The 19,449-nt window shown below is 42.6% G+C and overlaps 1 protein-coding gene across 3 annotated transcripts in view; it reads right to left on the bottom strand.

Moving 5' to 3' along the window:
• Positions 1–1,690, bottom strand: part of STAB2 (stabilin 2) — a 147,771-nt gene extending 146,081 nt beyond the window's left edge. For all 3 annotated transcript variants that reach the window (XM_008526302.2, XM_070600742.1, XM_070600741.1), the window contains exon 1: positions 1,344–1,690. In XM_008526302.2, coding sequence (XP_008524524.2) covers positions 1,344–1,421 — 78 coding nt within the window. In that variant the 5' untranslated portion in view covers positions 1,422–1,690. The remainder of the gene's footprint in view (positions 1–1,343) is intronic.
• Positions 1,691–19,449: the final 17,759 nt, after the last annotated feature.

Below are 19,449 nucleotides of genomic sequence, written 5' to 3'. Positions count from 1 at the left end.
AATGTTCCTTTTGGAATAATAATAAAAGCCACCCTTAGAGATAGTTTGAATTAACTCCCTTTAATGGTCATGACACCTCTATGTTTTTTTAAGCATCATTTTCTTTACATGGGGGTTTCCCATTTACGTAAGTATATGGGGTGACATTCCGTTGTCTTTTCTTTCTTTGTAGGCCAGAATTAGTACTCTCTTTTCAAAAATCCCTTGACTATCAATTGTCCTTTTCAAATGGAAGGGCTCATTCTACCTCTCAGATGGTCCTCTCTTGAAAAGTGAACTCAGCTTTAAACATCAGTCAAGGCCTGATTTCTGCACTAAAGCAAGCACTGGATGATGATGATGATGATGATGGTGATGATGAGGATAATTACTGCTGTTTGTGGAGTCCTGTCAGGGGAGCAACTGAAGCTTAGAGAGACTAACTAACTCACTCAGGGTCGAACAGCTAGTCAGCTGTGGAGCACAGTGACTGGTCCTCAGATATATTTGTTAAGCAAACAAACGAAGGCCACAGTTCAAACCCACCCGTATCTAACCTCAGAGCTGGAGCGCTAACCATTAGGCAATCTTCCAACGTTTTTGTGAAAAACATTATCAAAGTACAGCCAAGTGGAGTGAAATTGGTGTTGATAAAAATTTGCCTGGCACAGACGCAGAATCATGTTTAAGTTTTATCCTTAATAGAGCAGAAATCATACCTTGTGCAATGCGTTTAAATAAATCCCTTGGATTGCCTCTCACAGACACCTCCTTTAGTCTGGCCTTCCTGCGGATCTGATACTAAACTTGAGCTATGATGACAACTCATGAGAGGCTGATGTGCTGGTGTACATCACCAGGGCGACCCAAACGACTGACCTGGGGACTTTGACTACTTTGTCTACCTCGTGGAAGGTAGGGGGATGAATTCCTGATGCATTTGGTAATACTGTGTTTCTCAACCAGCTATCACCCAACCTGGAATTCCCCAGAGCTTCTCTCTACCCATCTCTCTACAACCATTGTTATTTTCTACACTCAGAATGATGCAATGGGAGGTATTCACAGTGATGAGACTGCTAAAACAAACAAACAAAAGGGTACCAAAATCCGCAGTGGAAAGAGGAATGTTAACGCTAGAATCAGAGATCCCAACAACGGCGTTTTAGCACATGAATGGAGCCAACTGGGTTAGCGCGCCTTCAGAAAGATGGTGTATCTTTAGGATCCTATTCTCCACAGGATTCCTCTTTATTTTACCAAGTCCAGATAGTACTCTTTACTCATGACAACATGGGAAAGCCAAAAGCTTTCGAACACATCGTGAAAATCGACAAATAAAAAAATTTCAAGTCTCATCTTACCTGCTCTGTCGTTTCAGGCGGGGAGCAGAAGTTTTGTACAACCAATCCAAGAAAGAAAAGTATTAAATTTGGCAGCATGGTGAGGAAATATTCGATCCTTCTCTGCGCCAGGCACCTGTCAGAATTATTTAGCTATTTTAATTTAGTTTGATGAACTCCCAGTGAATTCTTTCTCATTTCAGTGTTTGCTTTTAAATCCTTTCCTCTCCTTTTCCTGGATTGAAACTGATGATACGTGAGACCTGCCTCTACACAGGAAAAATGACAAATCCAAGGGTCGTGGTGAAATTGGCCACTCTCAACTGTATATATGTCCTGGCTGAATGACAGGATATCCTGAAGGGGCTGGGGCAGAGACACGATCCGGAATTTTTATGCCTTGTGAAAATTCCCAAGACAAGCTCCTGTCTCCCACTGCTCTGCCCATCCTGCCTCTGGTCCTGCCCCCTCCTGGACCTACAGCCATACCAACATTTGCACAACTACACCATGGAAAGCTGCAGGGCTCTCTCTCTGAATGCAAAGGTCCAAGCTGGCAGTTGGGCAGGATTTGTGGGATGCCCATAAATGGGTACCACTCCAAGTACAGAGGGAATGTTGCAGAAAGCCAGGTCCTTGACTTGGAGGAGGGTGGTGGCCTCACCCAGTGCGGTTGGCAAACTCTACTGCACAGGAGGGTCTCTTTGCAGATGCCGACAGTTGGGTTTTCCATTCTTCTTTCCCCTTTTCCATGTCACTTCAGTAGAAAATGACTGAGCCTGTAGGTCTCATCTTACCTATCAAGGCCCAGATAAATGCCACCTCTTCAGGGAAGGCTTCCTGTCTTGCCCCTCCAATACCATCTTGGACACCCTCCCCGCATTTTGCACACAATGTTACAAAAGCCCAATCACATCTCTCACAATTTGTCTGTCTGTATGTCTGTCTCTCATACCCAATTGCGAATTCCTTGAAGATAGGGGTAAGCCTTCATCTTCTCTGTATCCCCAGCAGCCTAGAGTAGAGACCTGCATTTGAAAATAATAAAAATAAATAACATCCAACATATTTTGAAAACTTGCTATGTGCTAGTCACTATTCTAGACTTTTCCATGGATTCACCTGTTTAATCCTCACAACATTTCGTGAAATAGTTAGGATTATTCTCCCCATTTTACAGATGAGGCAACTGAGGCAGAGAGGTTATGAAACTTTTCCAAGGTCACACAGCTATTAGGTGTGGATCCAGTTTTCAAACTGCGTGGCTCCAGAGCCAGGACTGTTAATGACTACCCTCTACTGCCTAAAACAATAAATACTTAATGCATAAATAAATAGCAGGGGGGTTCCAGTCCTGTTGACGTGATGAAAAAGTGTCAGGCCCAGAACCAGAAAGGATAAAGTCTGGCCTTATCAACAAGACAGGCTCATGAAGGTACATCTCATGACACTAAGTGAACTGGGAGACTCATGCAGTTATGGAGACTAGTTTTGGTTAAATAACCCTTCTTTTTCTGCAAAGTCTTTCTCTCTTTGAATTTTTGAAACAACATTCCATTATATGGATCAATAATCTAAGAAACTTCCAATACAGACAGGCCTTTCAGAGGCTAGCCCAGCATTCTGAATGGAAGGATACCAGATGAGGAAGTCCTTAGAATCACTTGGTTCCGTGGATTTCAACCCTGGCTTAGAGTCTTGGAGGAGCTTAAAAATTTTTTTCTGATGTCCTGCCCTGCTCCAGAACAATCAGTTCAGAACTTCTGGGGGTGAGGGACAGAAGGAGTATTTTTCAAAGCTTTGTAGGTGATGCCACTTGCATGGGGCTGTTGCTCGAGGAAAAATGAACTATTAATGTGTGAAGCCAATGAGATTTTGAGGTTTATCTGTTACAGAAGCTGTTACTAATACACCTGGTGTTAACTAATACACCAGGGAAAGAAGTTGGAAGCTTCTTTCTGATTCTTTTCTTCCTGAAGGACATGGATAAGTATCTGGGGCTTGGAATGGGTTAGATCCTTGGGGAAATAATAAAATGAACGTATACTTGCATTTTCTAAATAGTTCTGGGAGATGCTGTGCAGGGGGTGCTGGGGAAGAATTCTCCCATCAGATCATTTGGAAAACCCTGCTCCTGATGTCCATTTCTTATGGATTGATCACGCTCATCAGGCCATTAATGGTTCTAGGAAGTCCTATGGTAGAACATAATGTAAGAAAACCAAACAAAAACAATTCAACTTTGCTTAAAGCAATATTTTCCAAATTTTTTAGACCAAGAGATTCTTTGTCTCTTTGCAAACCAACCTCAGCACCTCCAGATCTAGTGTTCATTGATCTCTTTTAGGGAAATACTGTCCTAGACTTTAGAAGATGGAATCGTCTATTTTTAAATTACCAGCATGAAGAAGTTAGCCTGCCAGTGTCCTTGGGGACACCATAGTCTGGGACTTGTTCATACACTTTAGCAATTAGTTGCATTAAAACAATATATATATTACTCACATGGCTTTATTTAGAAGTTGTCTGAATAGTTCTGTTAATTAATTTTATTTCTGTTAGGCTCATTTGATTGCCATGAACGGAGGTTTTTCAAGTTATTTCAAATCCCTAACAGTGCCTCCCCCAAGTATACCTGCAATCAACAAGTGCTTAGAATGGCTCCTAGCACAAAGTGGGTACTCAATCACTCTTAACCATTGCTATTATATCATTAAAACACGCTAATGTCATAGAAAACAGCTACGCAAATCTCCACCCTTAGCCCAGTGAAGCTCCAAGGCAAGGCTGGATTTCCTCTGTCCTGGGCTGACCCAGTTCTGCTAATCTGTGTCCCTCACTGGGTGGGATGTCACTTCCTTTACCATATTCTTTTTTGTGGATTGCTGTAATCTCTCTAACCATTCAAAGTCGTTTTGTGACAAGGGTTTTTAATCAACAACATTTCCCAGGCAGTTTGCTCTCTCCAATATCTCCTGCTGTGCAGTTGGCAGTCACTTAAGACCTGGGCATGGCTTTCCTCTGCCCAGGGCTGCCCTCTGCTCTCTCACCGCTTCCTTCTTATGTCCTCCTTGATTAGCACTCACTTCCTTTGCCCTGCGATCTGTCCTCAGCGGTGGCAATGAGAGAGGTGGTATTTTCCTCTTGGGTGAGAGGATTAATTTCCTGATTGGAATGTGCAGAGACTTTTCCCATATTGTAAAAAGCAAAAGAGGGGCACCTTCTGGGTAACACTATTGAACATCCTCTGTGGCTACAGGATTCTGGGTGGTTAGTGTTTAACTGCTCCTTTCTCTACACCATACCAGTTACTGAGATTTCAGTCCTTGGTCCCTTTGAATAATAGAACATTTCATGTGTGCTTTGAGTAGCCTTCCAGGAAGGGAGACTCACTATCTTCACCATCACCGTCTTTACCACCACAACCATCACCATCATCATCACCATCATCACCATCAGCACAAACACACGCATAGTTTTTACATGTGCCAGATATGCTTAATCTTTAATTCACTTACCATATTTAATCTTCCCCACAAGCCTAAGACATAGGTATCATTATTGTCTTATTACCATTCTCATTTTGCACATAAGGAGACTGAGGCAGAGAGAGGTTGACTAACTTGTCCCAAGTCATAAGGCCAGTAAGGGGTGCAGTGGGCATTTGAACTCAGGCAGAGTGGAGCCAGAGGTTGACACTGAAGCATCCACATGACCTGCTTTGGATCTTGAATCTTGACCAAGGTCCTTCTGGACCTTGTGAGACGGCCAACGTGGTTGGAGTTTATGCTTCCAAAGTAGAACAAACCTAACCGTTTACGTGGGGATCGATTGCACCTTCTGCTTTGCAGGAAAAAATAAAAAGGCCAGAAATTGGGATCACAGGTTCATTTTCTGGTTCAAATTTATTTTTCATTCTCTCAGCAGTCCTGTTTTTGCTAGATTGAGGAAAGAGAAGAGCTCAGAACAGCAGCTGGGTGTTGATCTTTCTTGAGCAGCTATCTAGAAAATTGGAAAAATTGCTTTACGTCGCTTCAACAGGTCCAAGAACTCCTAGAATTTTTCCAAATGAAAATGGTGCTTTGGGGAGTAAAAATTTAGAAAAGGGAAAGCAATCGTAAATCCCTGAAAATTTTCCATAGGAGACATCAGTGGGAACTATTTGGGAATGCCTCCCACCCCTACGAGGACCCCTTCAAGCCTAATGTGGTCCTGGATAAAATTTAGATTCTGGCCAAGGTGGAGCAAACAGAACTAACGAAACAGGCTTTCAAAATCTCAGTTCAAAATTTCAAGTACTATTAAAGGTAGTCTCCCACTAGGAGAGATGGAGTTTTCTGCCTGGCTTGTGGATTTCACGCTGAGTAGGCATTTTTCACAGGGTCCAGTTTTATTATACAAACAGCTTGGTGTTAGATTCACCTGGACATTCTTTTTGTTTATTCATTGGGCAGAACTCTTGGCACCTGAAACGTCTTGGCCAGAGTACAAAATACTTTCTTCTCTCCTTCGCATCTAATCATAACATTGAAGCAATTCAACAGTTATTTATATTCCAGATATAGAAATGATTTAAAAGGAACCCACATGGTTCTTTGTTTCTTTTTTAAAAAATCTCTTTCTTGTACTGATCTGCTGAGCAATATGGAATTCTTTTTTTTTTTGGCCTTCGGCCTTCCCTGCTTTGGGTAAGAATATCTTGCATTTTTCTAGATAAAAGGACTTAAGCTAAACTGAGAGTAGTCTATCGTTTAATAGCATGTTTTGAAATAATCTCTGTTTAAAAAGTCTTCGAGTGAGAGTCTAAATACTACTTTATTTGGCCTGATTTATAGAGGTAGCTGTTCCAAGTATCCACCTTTACTTTGATTGTGTAGACAGAGGTCACGTCTAATAGGATGGCTTTTTTTCTTGGTTGCTATCACACTGTAAATTTTACTTATGCATTCATTCATTCAGTAAACATTTATGGAATGCCAGATACTATGCTGGGCTCTGAGGACATAGAGGTGGATAAACACACTGTATTGTGCATTATAGCTTCCACCATACTTTTGCACATATTATCTCATTTAAAATTTATAACAAACTTTGTGAAATAGACTGGGCAAAAAGTAGTATCTTGATTTGGTAGATGTTAAAATGAAGGCATAAAGGAACTGAATAATGTATTCAGGCTCAATAACTTAGGATGAACTAGTAATAGATGCCAGGTAATCTTACTCTAGTCGTATGCTTTGCCTGTTATGGTAGACCACGATCCTGATATCTGATGCCTAAGCTAATGAATGGATTATCTATGCTTCATCTAATTCAGTCATTAAAATGCTGAACTGAATTGGGAATTGTTTATTGTTGTCAGACTGAGACAAGGCCATGGCCACAAAAGTCCTGAAGAATGAATATAAAGAATATGGTTGAGATTCAGACAACAGCCATACTTGGGTCAGAACTGAAATGTTGGGTCACCAATTCCCAATGGTCATTGCATGGTCTAGTGATCTTGTCGTCCATGGCATGGCATAACACGGGCAAAATGGATGGATCGTGGCTTAACAGTCCATATGAAATGACTTGCCATGCTCTAGGAACCGGTACAACACCAGCTCTACAGAGCACACACTGGAGCACAGACCTGCCGGGTACCACTCTACCTCAGTGACTTGTCTAGGCTTGGAAAGACCTTCCCCTAAAGAACCACTTGACTAACTCCTTCACTTCCTTCAAGCCCTGTTCACATCCATCCTCATCATGAGACCTATGCAGACTCCTCTTAAAAACTGCAACCTACATCCATCCCGCCCCACACTCCGGCTTCCTCTTATTCTGATTTTCTTTCTCTTTTCCCTTGACATCTATCACTTTCTAGTCACCCTACAATTCTCTTTTTTATTATGTTTATTGTTTATTATCTGTCTCCCCAGTTAGAATATATGCTCCTTAAGGACAGGAATTTTTGTCTGTTTAATTAACTGATATCTCAAAAACCTGGAAGAGAGCTTGATATATAGTAAGCAGTCAATACAAATGGTTGACAGAAGAACTCACCGCAGTGAAAATTTCTCAGCTATATAGAAAGTAGATTAGATAATTCAAGTAAAATACCATCATCCTCCAAAAAGCATTTATTAAAACACACTCTTCTTTTTTTTAAAATCCCTGAGCCACTTACAAAACCAGCTCTTTCTGCTCCTTATGCCACTCAGCTCTGCCAGAGTAACCCCTCTAAATGGATCATTCTGAAATCTTGTGTCTCGGTGAATTTTTCCGCATCCTGTTCTATTGGACCACTATTCTGATATCTGCAAAATCAAACTTTTCTAATTTATGTTAAATATTTTTCTATTTCTTAAAAATGAAGTGATTTTCATCCACAAAGTCCCAGACTCTTTCCATATATGATGAGTACTAGTTCAGAAAAGAGAATTGGTTCAATACATACAAAGATCTGGCTTCAGTTCTGCCCCAAACCGTTGACCTTGACCTTGAGCAAGTCCTTTAGCATTTAGGGTAAAAAAAGGGGGATGGATGACATGATATTCACTCTGCTTCTCCACATTTACAGGATTGTACAACATTTCTTTTCATGCTTCTCACCCTAAGGAGATTTCTCCCCGTCCAAATGTCTTTAAGACATCGAACATTTTGGTGGCTGGCATGAATGCTGGGTGCATCCTAGAGGAATATAGATATATTATTTTCTCCCCCAAGTCATCTGAAATTGCTTCAATCCCTCAAAATTACTTTCTCAAAGGAAGCATACAAATATTCTGGGATTTTGATGAAGAAAATGTCATGGGGATACATTTAAGCTAAGATTTATTGCCATGGGGCGTATTTTGCCCAAACTATTTCAACAGCCTGCAGAAGCAGATATCAGATTGAACCATATGAAACAGTCACTCTTTTAGGTCAAAAATGTACTAATACTAGCAACTTCATATGGTGTACGTACCCTAAGATGTAACTGTTTAGCACCATACATGATGAGAAAGTAGTCTAACTTCTAATCTTCCTAGAGAAGCACCCTTAGCTCATTGTCACTTCTCAGGACTGAATTTTCTAGGAAGGTTATTATTGAGAGTTTCAGATATCAGGTTCAAGAGACTACCAGTTTTGGTTGAAATGTTATGTCTCCAGGTAGCACGTACATTGGGGTCCAGGCATTGCCTCCCTGTAATGCTTCCCATCCTACAGAAAGGGCTGAACACACAGATGGATAAATGTCCATGCCTTCACCTGGCCAGGAACACCCCTCCTGGTTCCTGTATGTGGGGCTTTTGAGAAGGTAAATAAACGCACCCGTTGTTATTAGGAACTGGCAGGGCAAAAGGCTTTCCTGCACACTCGTCAGATCCCGGCCCTTTCGAGAGTCAGCTTTCCCGATGTGTCCAAACACACGTCCTCCTGCTCCTTTCCTGTTCCTTTGTTAGTTCAAATCTTTCCATGTAGCAAACTTTCTTTTTTTGTGATTTTGTTTTTCCTTTTTGTGGCGACCAGTCAGCAGGTCCTGCTTTAGGCATAATTGTAGAGTAGGCAGTTTCTCTTCAGTTTCCCCTCTACTTCCCTGTCAGCATCCTCTCTCCCGCCATTTGTTCAGTCATTCAGTCAACCAACAAGTACTGGCTGCTCACCATACCCAGGGTACCTTTCTGGTGAGGATGTTATTTCATGATAACATCTTAATTCTTAAGCAAGATTAATTATTAATTAATTAATTAATTTGGTATTTCCACAATGATTTTTGGTATTTACATGATCATAGCGAACATTTACACACCCAACTGCTTGAGAATTATTTTTGTTTCTTCTCTTTTCCTCACTGCCAACATCAGCAATTCTTATCGAGTCTACCTTTAATGGGTAGGATCTGATTATGAAGCCGACCACGCTGCTTTGTCCCCGTCACTATCCCGTTAGTTCAAGCCACATCATCTCTTGCTTACGTAATTTTAGTAGCGCCCTACTTGAGCTCCCTTCTTCCACTTTTGCCCCCCAAAATCCATTTTGTAGAATAGCGGCCAGAGTTTTCTTTTAAATATATAAGATCAAGTGTTCCCAGCTTAAAACTCTTGAATGAGATGCCATCTCACTTTTAATCAAGCACCAAGCCACTGCCATGGGTCCTACCTGATCCGGACTCCAGTCTTCTCTCTGGCCTAGTCCTCTCTAATGCACTCTGCTATACCATCCTGCCTTTGGTCTGTGTCTCAAACACCCCAACTTAGTTTCCATCTTCGGCATTTTCAGTAGCTGTTCCCTCTGCCTGAAATGCTCTTCCTGATTTTTGCATGGTTGATTTTTTTCTTGTCATCAGTTCTCATTTCAATGTCACCTCACAGAGAAACAGCCGCTGATGACCCAAGCTAATGTGGTCATCTAGCCACTCTGTCGCATCGCTCCATTTTAGTTCTCCACATAGTACTTATTCTTTGTGAGAGTGTCTTGTTTGTTACCGTCTGTCTTTCCTCCACTGGAACGTAAGCTCCATGGAGGCAACTTTTCATAGGTGCTTTCCCAGTGCCTAGAACAGTGTCTGATACATAGTAGACAATCAATTAATTATTGGATGAATTTATAAGTGTTAAGTGCCTGGTACTTAACATACACTATCTTATTTAATCCATTAAAAATTCTTATGGAGAAAGTACTAGAATTATCTTTGTTTTACAATCAGAAAATGGAGGCAAGAGGAGATATTTAAGTAAGGCTGGCTACATAACTTGTGGGGCCCAGTGCAAAATGAGAATGCAGGGCCCCCTTGTCAAAAGATTATTAAGTATTTCAAGGCAGAGATAGCAAGGGCTGGTAAAGGGGGTTTGGAGAGTTAGGAAAGGCGTTTGAAATAAGGCAGTCAGGATGATCCTCCCTGAGAAGGTGAAATGAGAGAAAGACTTAAAGGAGGTGAGGGAGTTTGCTAAGTGGATATCCAAGAAGAATATCCCAGGTAGAGGGAACAGAAAGAGCAAAGGCTTTCAGGTGTAAGTGATAATGGGGAGATGGAAGGTAAAGGGCCTTGGTGAGGATTCTGGGAAATGTTGGAGGGATGTGAGTAGAGGAAAGCCATGATCTGGCTTTTTCCTAGGAAACCCTCATCCCAGCTGCTGTGTTGAGAGCAGACCTCAGAGGAGCAAGTGAAAAGCCCTCTCAGCAGGTCATTGCAACAAACCAGGTGAGAGACGATGGTGGGTTGAACCAAGGTGGGAGCCGTGGAGGTGGCGGGAAGGGGTCAGGTTCTTGATCTATTTCACAAGGAGGCCAATGAAATTTGTTGATAGTTTGGATGGGGGGTGAGTAAGAAAGAGAGGAGTCAAGGATGACTCCAAGATTTTTGGCCTGAGTAATTCAAAGAATGAAGTTGCTATCCACTGAGATGGGAGGGTGTGAGTAAAGCAGGGTTTTGCAGGGGATATTTAAGAATTCAGTTTTGGGTATGATAAGTTGAAATGGCTATTAGATATCCAAGTGGAGGTGTCAAGGAATAGTTGTATAAATAAGTCTGGAGTTCCATACAAAGACCTGGGCAGGACATACACATTTGAGAATCACCAGAACTATAAGTCTTATTTAAAGCCTTGGGACAGGAAATACCAAAGGAGTGAGAGTAGACAGAGAGTAGATCACCGAGCTTTGGGAACATTGACAGTAAGAGGTACAAAATGTCAAGAGGATGGAATGCTCACCTGTGTCGAATGACAACAACAGGTGGAATAAAGTCAGTACTGATGCCATGTCTTTGGACTTAGCAACGTGGAGGCTTTTTGCTTAAAGAGCAGGGAACATTACATTTTATTTGATAAATATGTTAATTAAAACATTTCTGTTGAATATGGCCAACAATCAAGGAGCAAAAATCTGACAATCAAGAGGGTAAAAAGTGTAAGACGATGAGGGAGGAAGACAGAGCAGGAGAAGATGGTGGAGAAAGGAAAACAGGGAAAAGAAACCTCCGGTAGTGGAAAAACAAAGATTTTATTTGAGTCCTACTCTTAAAAAATATACCCACTGCCAGCATTTGTCGTAATACGGTGTATATTTTAATGATTATTCAAATTTTGTATGCATTGAGGTTATTGGAAAAAATCAATGAAAAAAATCGCTCACTATGTTTTGGGAGGCAGATTAGGTAAAAAACAAAAGTTAAAAAAAAACTAGTGTCCTTCAGTCATGGGTCATTTTGTGGTCTTTGGTGGTTCTGCTCTACAGGCGGAGGAGCCACCCTGAGAGTCCACAACGGTACAGAAAGGTGAATCAATGCGATTTTATCAAAAATAAACACAAAAGTTATATTTTCTTCAGTGTCCTGTAGATTTAATAAAATTATCCAAAGGAGTTGCATCAGCAGACACAGGACAAGCAATCTCGATGTGAGAGCGCTCAAGCCTGGGTGGGCCGGGGTAGGGGCCGAAGGTGAGCTGCACTACCTCAAGTTCATTTTCTGCTCTCACTTCCCTTCCCTCCCAAGAGGAGTTAGCAAGAGACCGACTTATCCCGTCGCAGGATGCGCTGCCTGATTTCAAATGTGTTGTTTGCCCTTTTCTGTCGTGAGAGAGGTGCCTGTTGGCATCGCTGAGGGCAATTTCCCTTCTAAACGCAAGACACCTGGGAGCCACTGAGGACGGTCTCCTCAGAAGGGAAGGAGGCGTAATGAGATCGCTTTGAAAAAATGTCAAATGTAGAGGAAAAATGGTAAAAAATGTAGAGGAAAAGGCGGAAGGTGATTCTGCCCGTGAGGAGGCAGATGCTGGCATGAATCCTGATTCTGTGAGCCTGGGGTTGGCGATGTTCTGCAAGGCAGCTCGGCGTGTGAACTGAAAGAGCCACCCCCTAAAAGTGGCAACCCTGGCACCGGGATGGACTGCCCTGGGAGAGCCGGGACAGACGGCCTGCACAGGAACCAGGACCAGCGGGCGCCGTGGCCGCGAGGACCCGCAGCATCCGTCTTTAACAGTGACCCCGTGTGGTGGCATGGGGCAATGACAGGACCCAGACTCAGTTCTCTCCCAGCCTTAGTGTGGGAGCCATAGGGACCCCCGTTTTGGACTGTACAGTCCTTGGGGGATTTGTGGCCTTTAGGAAGATGGAGTGGGGAATCTTCTAGAAAGAGATGCTATATTTCATGTCAAATAGCGTTCATGGGGCCTTGACAGTTGAGTTGAGAAAATAAACAGCTACCTCTGGTTTGTGGAGCAGTTCATGCCAGTTACATTTTAGTAGAGTGAAAGTGGCGTTTTGGACTTTGTACTTGGGTCCCCTCCTGCCATATCTGGGAGAAGATCTTCAGTCACAATAAATGGAAAATGCAGCTTTGGACTTCCGACAGTTTTGGCTGGTGTGTATCTGGTTGCTAGTATATGATACCTCTAGAGTCCAAAAAGTTCATTTCATCCAGGGTGAGCTAGTGGTTCTGTTTTGGGTGGTAAAAGAATTTGTTTTTTCCCACAGTCCATGCCAATTAAGATAGGAGGAGAGATAGGCATGGAGAAGAGAGGCTGTGGAGGAAAAGAGAGAAAGAGGAGAGCCTGGGGAAGCATCCATGCCTTCTTTGAGGTGACGGCAAAGGGAGCAACATAGGTGTGGCACTTTGCCATAGTAATAATGGCAAATATTTTTATAATCGTATTAAGCATTATGCAGTTTTCTTAGCATTTACATAAATTACCTCACGAGTCTTTAACAATCCTATGAGGTAGGTACTATTTTTTTTAAAGACTGGCACCTGAGCTAACATCTGTTGCCAATCTTCTTCTCCCCAAAGCTATCCAGTTCATAGTCGTGAGTGCCTCTGGTTGTGCTGTGTGGGATGCCACCTCAGCACGGCTTGATGAGTGGTGCCATGTTGCACCCAGGAACCGAACTGGCGAAACCCTGGGCCGCTGAAACGGAGTGCGTGAACTTAACCACTCGTCCAGGGGGCCGGCCCCAGAGGTAGGTACTATTTATTCTTCCTTATTTATAGATGAGGAAACTGAGGCACAAAGATGTAATGTACCCAAGGGCAAGTGGCAGAGTTTGAGGGTTCAAATCTAGGCACTTTGGCTGTAGATCCTTAACACTTAACCTCTCTTTTTGCTGCTACTTTGCCATCAAAAGAATTGCTAGAAGAGTGCAGAGTTTGTCGATAGCCAACAATAATGGTATAACTTAGACAATTTTAGTAGCAAGTGAAAGAAAACCAAGTCAAATTGGCTTGAACAAAAAGGGAATGTATTAGTTCAGATAAATGAAAAGTGCAGAGATAGGCCTGGCTTCAGGAATGGCTTGATTCAGGATTCAAATGGTGTCCCCAGTATCCACATCTTAGCTCTGCTTTTCCCAGGTTGGCACCATTCTCAGATTGCTTAATGGCCCCAGGCTCTCAGGCACACTTCCTCTCTAAACCCAATCAATGGGAAGAGAGAACATCTTTCCCTCAGAATTCCCAGCAAACCTATCTTCATGCATCATTGGCTCGATTAAGTTAAATGCCCGTCTGCGGCAGAGACTGACCCACTGTTTGCCAAATCAAGCATCTCTTTCTTCGGCGTAAACAGCTGGACTACATTTCCCAACCTCCCTTGTAGTTAGATTGACCACGTGACAGAATTCTGGCTGATAAACGTGGGTAGAAATGACATGATCCTGATGCTTTCTTACTTTTCTGGCTGACTGGAATGGAGATGACCCCATGGTGACCTTAGAGCTATATGCTTAAGAGGGGCAGTTCAATCAAATAGAAAGAGCCCAGGTCCCTGAATCACTGCAGGGAGGAAGGTCACCCACCAATTAGGACTCCATTCATGTGGGCAAGAAATAAACCCCTGTTATATTAAAGTCAATGTGGCTAGAGGGATGGGATATATGTAAATCAATTAGGATCCATCCTTGGGATTAGGAAAGAGGTCCTCAGCTAAAGCATATGGCTGAGAATGGGGAAGGCATGGTTTCTTGAAGGAAATTCAGGTTCCTGGTACTAGAAGGTGAAGGAGATGCTGGGCCAATGACACATGATTGTAAGCTGTGGAGCCAGGAGTCCAACTCCAGATCTCTTAACCAAGGATATTACCAGGTATTGACCGTATTACCCAGGAGCCTTCTGGGACAGCTGGTCTACCACACCTTTGAGGACCTGCTTCAGTTCTTCATTCATCTGGTCTTGCGCAGGCTCCCTATATAAGGCCCCTCAACACAGGCCAATGCACTAAGCTCTGTGGGTGAAAACAGAAACAAAAGATGAGCCTGGGCCTGCCCAGAGCCATGTTCCCATGGGGAAAGGCCTGGCATTCACCTTTAAGCTAGGAATTTTGATAGAAGTTTTAGCAGACAAATGTGTTCAAATAATCTAGTCCAAGCCAAGCCCCAACCAAATCTAAACTCAAGTTTTTATCTTGTTTTTAAAGTGACAGTGTTCATTGATCTCTCTGAGTGTCAAGCTGTACTTTTCTCACTGCTTACTTTTCTTACTGTTTAAAAGGACTGGGAATCAGGCGCATCCTTTTCCTTTGCTACAGCTAGAGACAAATACACCACTTCAGAGTCTGCCGCCTTTGCTCTCTGGTCTCTATATTATCTCAACATAAAGTTCGGTGTATTTTCTGCTATTGCTGGCTTTCTCCCTCTCCTGCTTGAATAGGGCAGAGGATGGGGCACTTGGAGCTGACTGGCAGGAACCCAGAGCTGATGCGCCTGATTTACAAGTGATATTTATGCCCTATTCATTCCCAACAACGGCTCAAACAATTCCCTGGGGCAATGACAGAGCTGACACATCAATATGAAGTGGTCGTGACTTCATGAAGACTTTGATAGGTCAGGGCCAATAATAAATCAGCTGCTTCCTGCCTATTCACTTATTCAGTTCATTCATTTTTTTCAACAAATATTTACTGATCACCTACTATGTGCCAAATGCTTTTCTAGGCCCATTCCCTTCTTTCCAGCCCAGGGGTCAGCAAACTTTCTCTGTAAAGGGCCAGGGAATAAATATTTTAGGCTTTGTAGGTCATAAGATCTCTTTGGTGGCTACTCAACTCTGCCACTGTAATGCAGAAGCAGCCACAGACAATATATAAACTAATGAGTGGGGTTGTGTTTCAGTAAAACTTTATTCACAAAAGCAGGCGGTGGGACAGATTCGCCCTGTGGGCCCCAGTTTGTTGACCCCGCCCTAGCCTAATTCTAACCATATTTCACCTCCATCCTTTAGAAGATTTCATCTTCCTTTTTCTCCCAAAATGGCAGAGAAACCCATTAATTGACCAATGGGTCAAGTTCATTGAGATCTGGTTCCAAAGGTTCTGTAGTTTGTTTCTAGTTCAATAATGATAATAACAATGTGATCAATGACAGCAATAATAATAGCTGAGAATGATACAGCACTTATCACATGCCAATCACTGCTTGTATTTACCTTACAAATAGTAACTCATTTTCTCTGATTTGGTAGAGAAAGAGATTAAAACCTGGTAAAGAGCAGGTTTAGGAAATAGTGGATATATATGTGCATATGTGTATACACACACACACACATAATTGTTTTTGGCTATTATTTTCTAGTATCACATATATTTGGTAAAATAAATAATACCTAATATTTGTTGAGCTCTTCCAAGGTACCAGATGTCAGGTTAAGTGTCGCCTGTGCGTTCTCTCGCTCAGCCTCCCCATGGCCCTTTGGGGAAAGTACAGTTTTGGTATCCATTTTATAGCTGAGAAAATTGGAGCTCCAAATGGTTCAATAACTTGTCCCATCTAGCCAGTGTGGACTTGGGACTAGTTTGTGCCTTCAAAGCTTATGCTTTTAATCACTTTGCCGTAATGACTTGCTTGGACTAGAGGAGCATTAATAAAATCCACCCAACGGTAGTGTGGGTTTTACTATGATCGTATTTTACTTTTAAATAATAAAAAAAAAATTTCTTTAGCGAGGCGAGCTTCTCAGATGGTAGAACATGGGATGGTTGTGTCTCTAGTTCTTTGGTGTCATGATGACCGTCAGTCACAAACACAGTGCCCAAGAGGCCTCATTAAATCTACTGTACAATGGGACGCGCTAAAACGTAAGTGCAGCTGCTCTGCAGAGGAATGTCGCCTGTGTGATGAAGCCGCCTTTATCAGGCAGAGCAGGGGTGGCGCTGGGCAGAGGGCACACGCTGCTGCTGCTCCACCCTGGAATGCGGCCTTGCGGCCAACAGCTGACAGCCACCCTGCTTGCCTGGGAAGGGCTGGTCTTACCCATAGATTAGATCTTGAAAGCTGCCTCTTTTCGTGTCTTTTTGTTGTAGGGCTCAAAAGAGTCGCTCAGCTGGTGCAATTGCTGTCAACAAAAGGAAGCTCTGTTTGAACAGGAGTGGGGCAGGCCAGCCCTGGGAGGTGGTCTGAGCTTAGTGGGCTGTCCTCAACGTGGATGTTGAGTATGAATTTGAGGGCTCAGATTCTCTGGATTTTGCAAAAAGGGTTGTACTGGGTCATGCATGTGTTTTGAGGATATTCCTGGCCTCCACTTAAGCAAATCGGTTTGTGGCTGATTGCCTCTTTCTGGTGGAGTGTGCATTTAGTGTTATGTGGAATAAGAGAGATTCTCTTTCAACTCAGTTTAAAGTGATACAAAGTCAGCCCTAAATAACTTTTTTTAGATGCTATAGCCAAGATGATCAGAGAAATAGTGGAAATGATAATGATTAGGTTTTAGAAAATCTGAACTTTAGATTCAATTCTGTCCCAAAGAAGTATATAACCTTGGATTGGTCTTTTTAGTTATTTGGGTCCCAGGACGTTTATCTGTTAAGTAAAGGGGTTGACAGAGATTACTTTTAAATTCTCTTCTAGTTAAAAAATGTTATGGCTACGTATAAATGACCTTAGAAAAATTCTGTATTATTTTAAGTATTGCTACAGAGAAATCAGAATGAGAGAGGAAAAAAAGTGTGTCTTCCTATAACTGGCAAGATCTGAGGACTGAAAATGGCTAAAAATCTCAGGATTGAAGCGAATGTAACGCAGAATTAAAACCAGTTTCCTTTGTAATGGACCTATTTCTTTTTTGTGTCTGTGGCTCAGGACGCATTCTCCTTCCTTCTATTAAGATTATTGTCCTTTTCCTCTGGATAGGGAAGCTAGATTTAGCAAATAAAAACAGAGGACACCCAGTTAAATTTAAATTTCAGAGAAACAACAAATAGATTTTTAGTATAAGTATGTGAAATATAAATTTAACTGGGCATCTTGCATTTTATTTGGCAACCCTGCCTCTGGAGAACCAAGTCTTTCCTGTTCTGAGTCTATGGGCTTTGAGTGACAGGATTTCCACTAGACTTGGAGCTGTGAGGGCAATTAGGGAGGCACTTATGAGGCCTTTGGTTCCAAGGCAATTCTAGATCTTTTCTAAGATAGACCCTAAGTGGCCGTGGTATGTATGGTAACTGCGGTAACTTACAAAGGGACCAGAGAATGTCTGGGATTAGTCCAGGATTTACAGTCCTGGGGCTGGACCAGAACCAGATCGATCTTGAGGCAGAGACCTCAGAGTTGCCCTTATTCTTGATTCACTGCTCTGTTGGACACAGATACCTGTGAAGTTTCACTTGTTCAAGGGACCTGAAGAGTAGATGGATGCACACTGGGAACACACACTTGATACATGAGAAACCAGGGACTGACTGCCAACTCTTGGAAGAGATGTTGGAATAACCTGTGGATGAAGCATGCATTGCTTGCTGTGGTTGGGGAGATCACGACATTGCCAGTTCTAGTAACATCACAGAGAGGGAAGCAGTGTGTCAAAGGTAGGATATTTATAGTGTTTTAGGGGTCTGGTTGGCATGGGCTTTTCAAAGCGGGGCCCTGACTGACAATGGGCACCCTTTGAGACAGTATGCTGCAGGTCTGATTCCCACAGCCAGGTGAGGTTTGGAAGTGAGCCTTGAAGAGGAAGCAGTGGTTTGATGACCTGGTTGAGCGTTCTGAGAAAGACCTGTTCGCCCTGATGTGGGCTGGTCAAGTAGTCTATTGTTCCGATAAATGGATTCTCAGAAAGTTCCTGGAACAAACAACAGAATTATTGGAATCTTCATCTTCCTGGACAACAAGTTTCTGAAACAGCAAAGTCATGTTGGTGCCAAGTGTGGGAGGATTGAGTCACGCGAGTGGAAACCGTAAGCTGTGTTGTGCTGGACAGTGTCTGATCTCTGGGGTCAATAAAACCTCTGCTCTCACTGTGTGAACTGGAAACTTCTGCGACTTCTCTGGATGTTCCCTGTTCACTGGTACAATAAGGGTAAAGATAGTTCCTTTGGCAAAGTAGTGTTGTTGTGAAGACTGGAGGAGATAAAGCCCAGGATGTGCTTACACAATGCTGGGTATACAGGAAGTGCTCGATAAATGGGAATCACTTTCAGATTCCAACTGCCAGAGAATCAGGTGACTTGGCGGCAGTTCTGAGGTGTGAGATGCTGGTTAATCCAGCTGCTAGAGTGAGAAGGGAAGAAAATACAGCAGTCCTACATGGAACAGAAACTCTGGCATCAGCAATTGGGTTTTAATGGCATGAGACTGATAAGCTGATAAGCTGAAAAGGTGAAAATGAAAATTAAGCGCTGATAGCTCCACAGAAAGAGACGTTTAGGGTAACAAACTGATTTTGCAAAGCCTGACTCAGAGATTTTCTGCAGCAGAACATCTAATAACTACTTGCTTTAGAGAAAGAATACAGCCCTGCTGACCCGTTTTGGATGTGTCACGGCTGGAACTGTAAGGTAATAAATGTGGTTGTACCACCATTTGTGGTAACTTGTTCCAGTAGTAATAGGAATCTAATACGGAGGTTCAATACATTTTAAAAGTGTAAAGGGGTCCTGAGACCAAAAAATTTGAAAAGTGTCGTCCTGGATCATCTAGATCAATGATCTAGGCAGAGGGCAGTGAAGTAGAAATAGGGCGAAAGACACAGAGGCAGCCGGGGCTGTGTTGCAATTGTACCTACGAACTTGTGTTCTATTTTTCAAATATTTTTGTTGTTTGTTTTGTTTTTTCTTTTAAGCAGCGCAGCCCTGTCTTCAAACTGGAAGGAAGCCCAATGTACAAAATCCACACACCTGGGCTCTTTGGCTCAAGTAAGAGCAGCAGGAGCCCCTCACGTCCCAGAGCCGCT

Source organism: Equus przewalskii, chromosome 29, assembly GCF_037783145.1.
Source record: "Equus przewalskii isolate Varuska chromosome 29, EquPr2, whole genome shotgun sequence".
Classification (NCBI taxonomy): Eukaryota; Metazoa; Chordata; class Mammalia; order Perissodactyla; family Equidae; genus Equus; species Equus przewalskii.
This window is presented reverse-complemented; position numbering and strand designations above follow the sequence as displayed.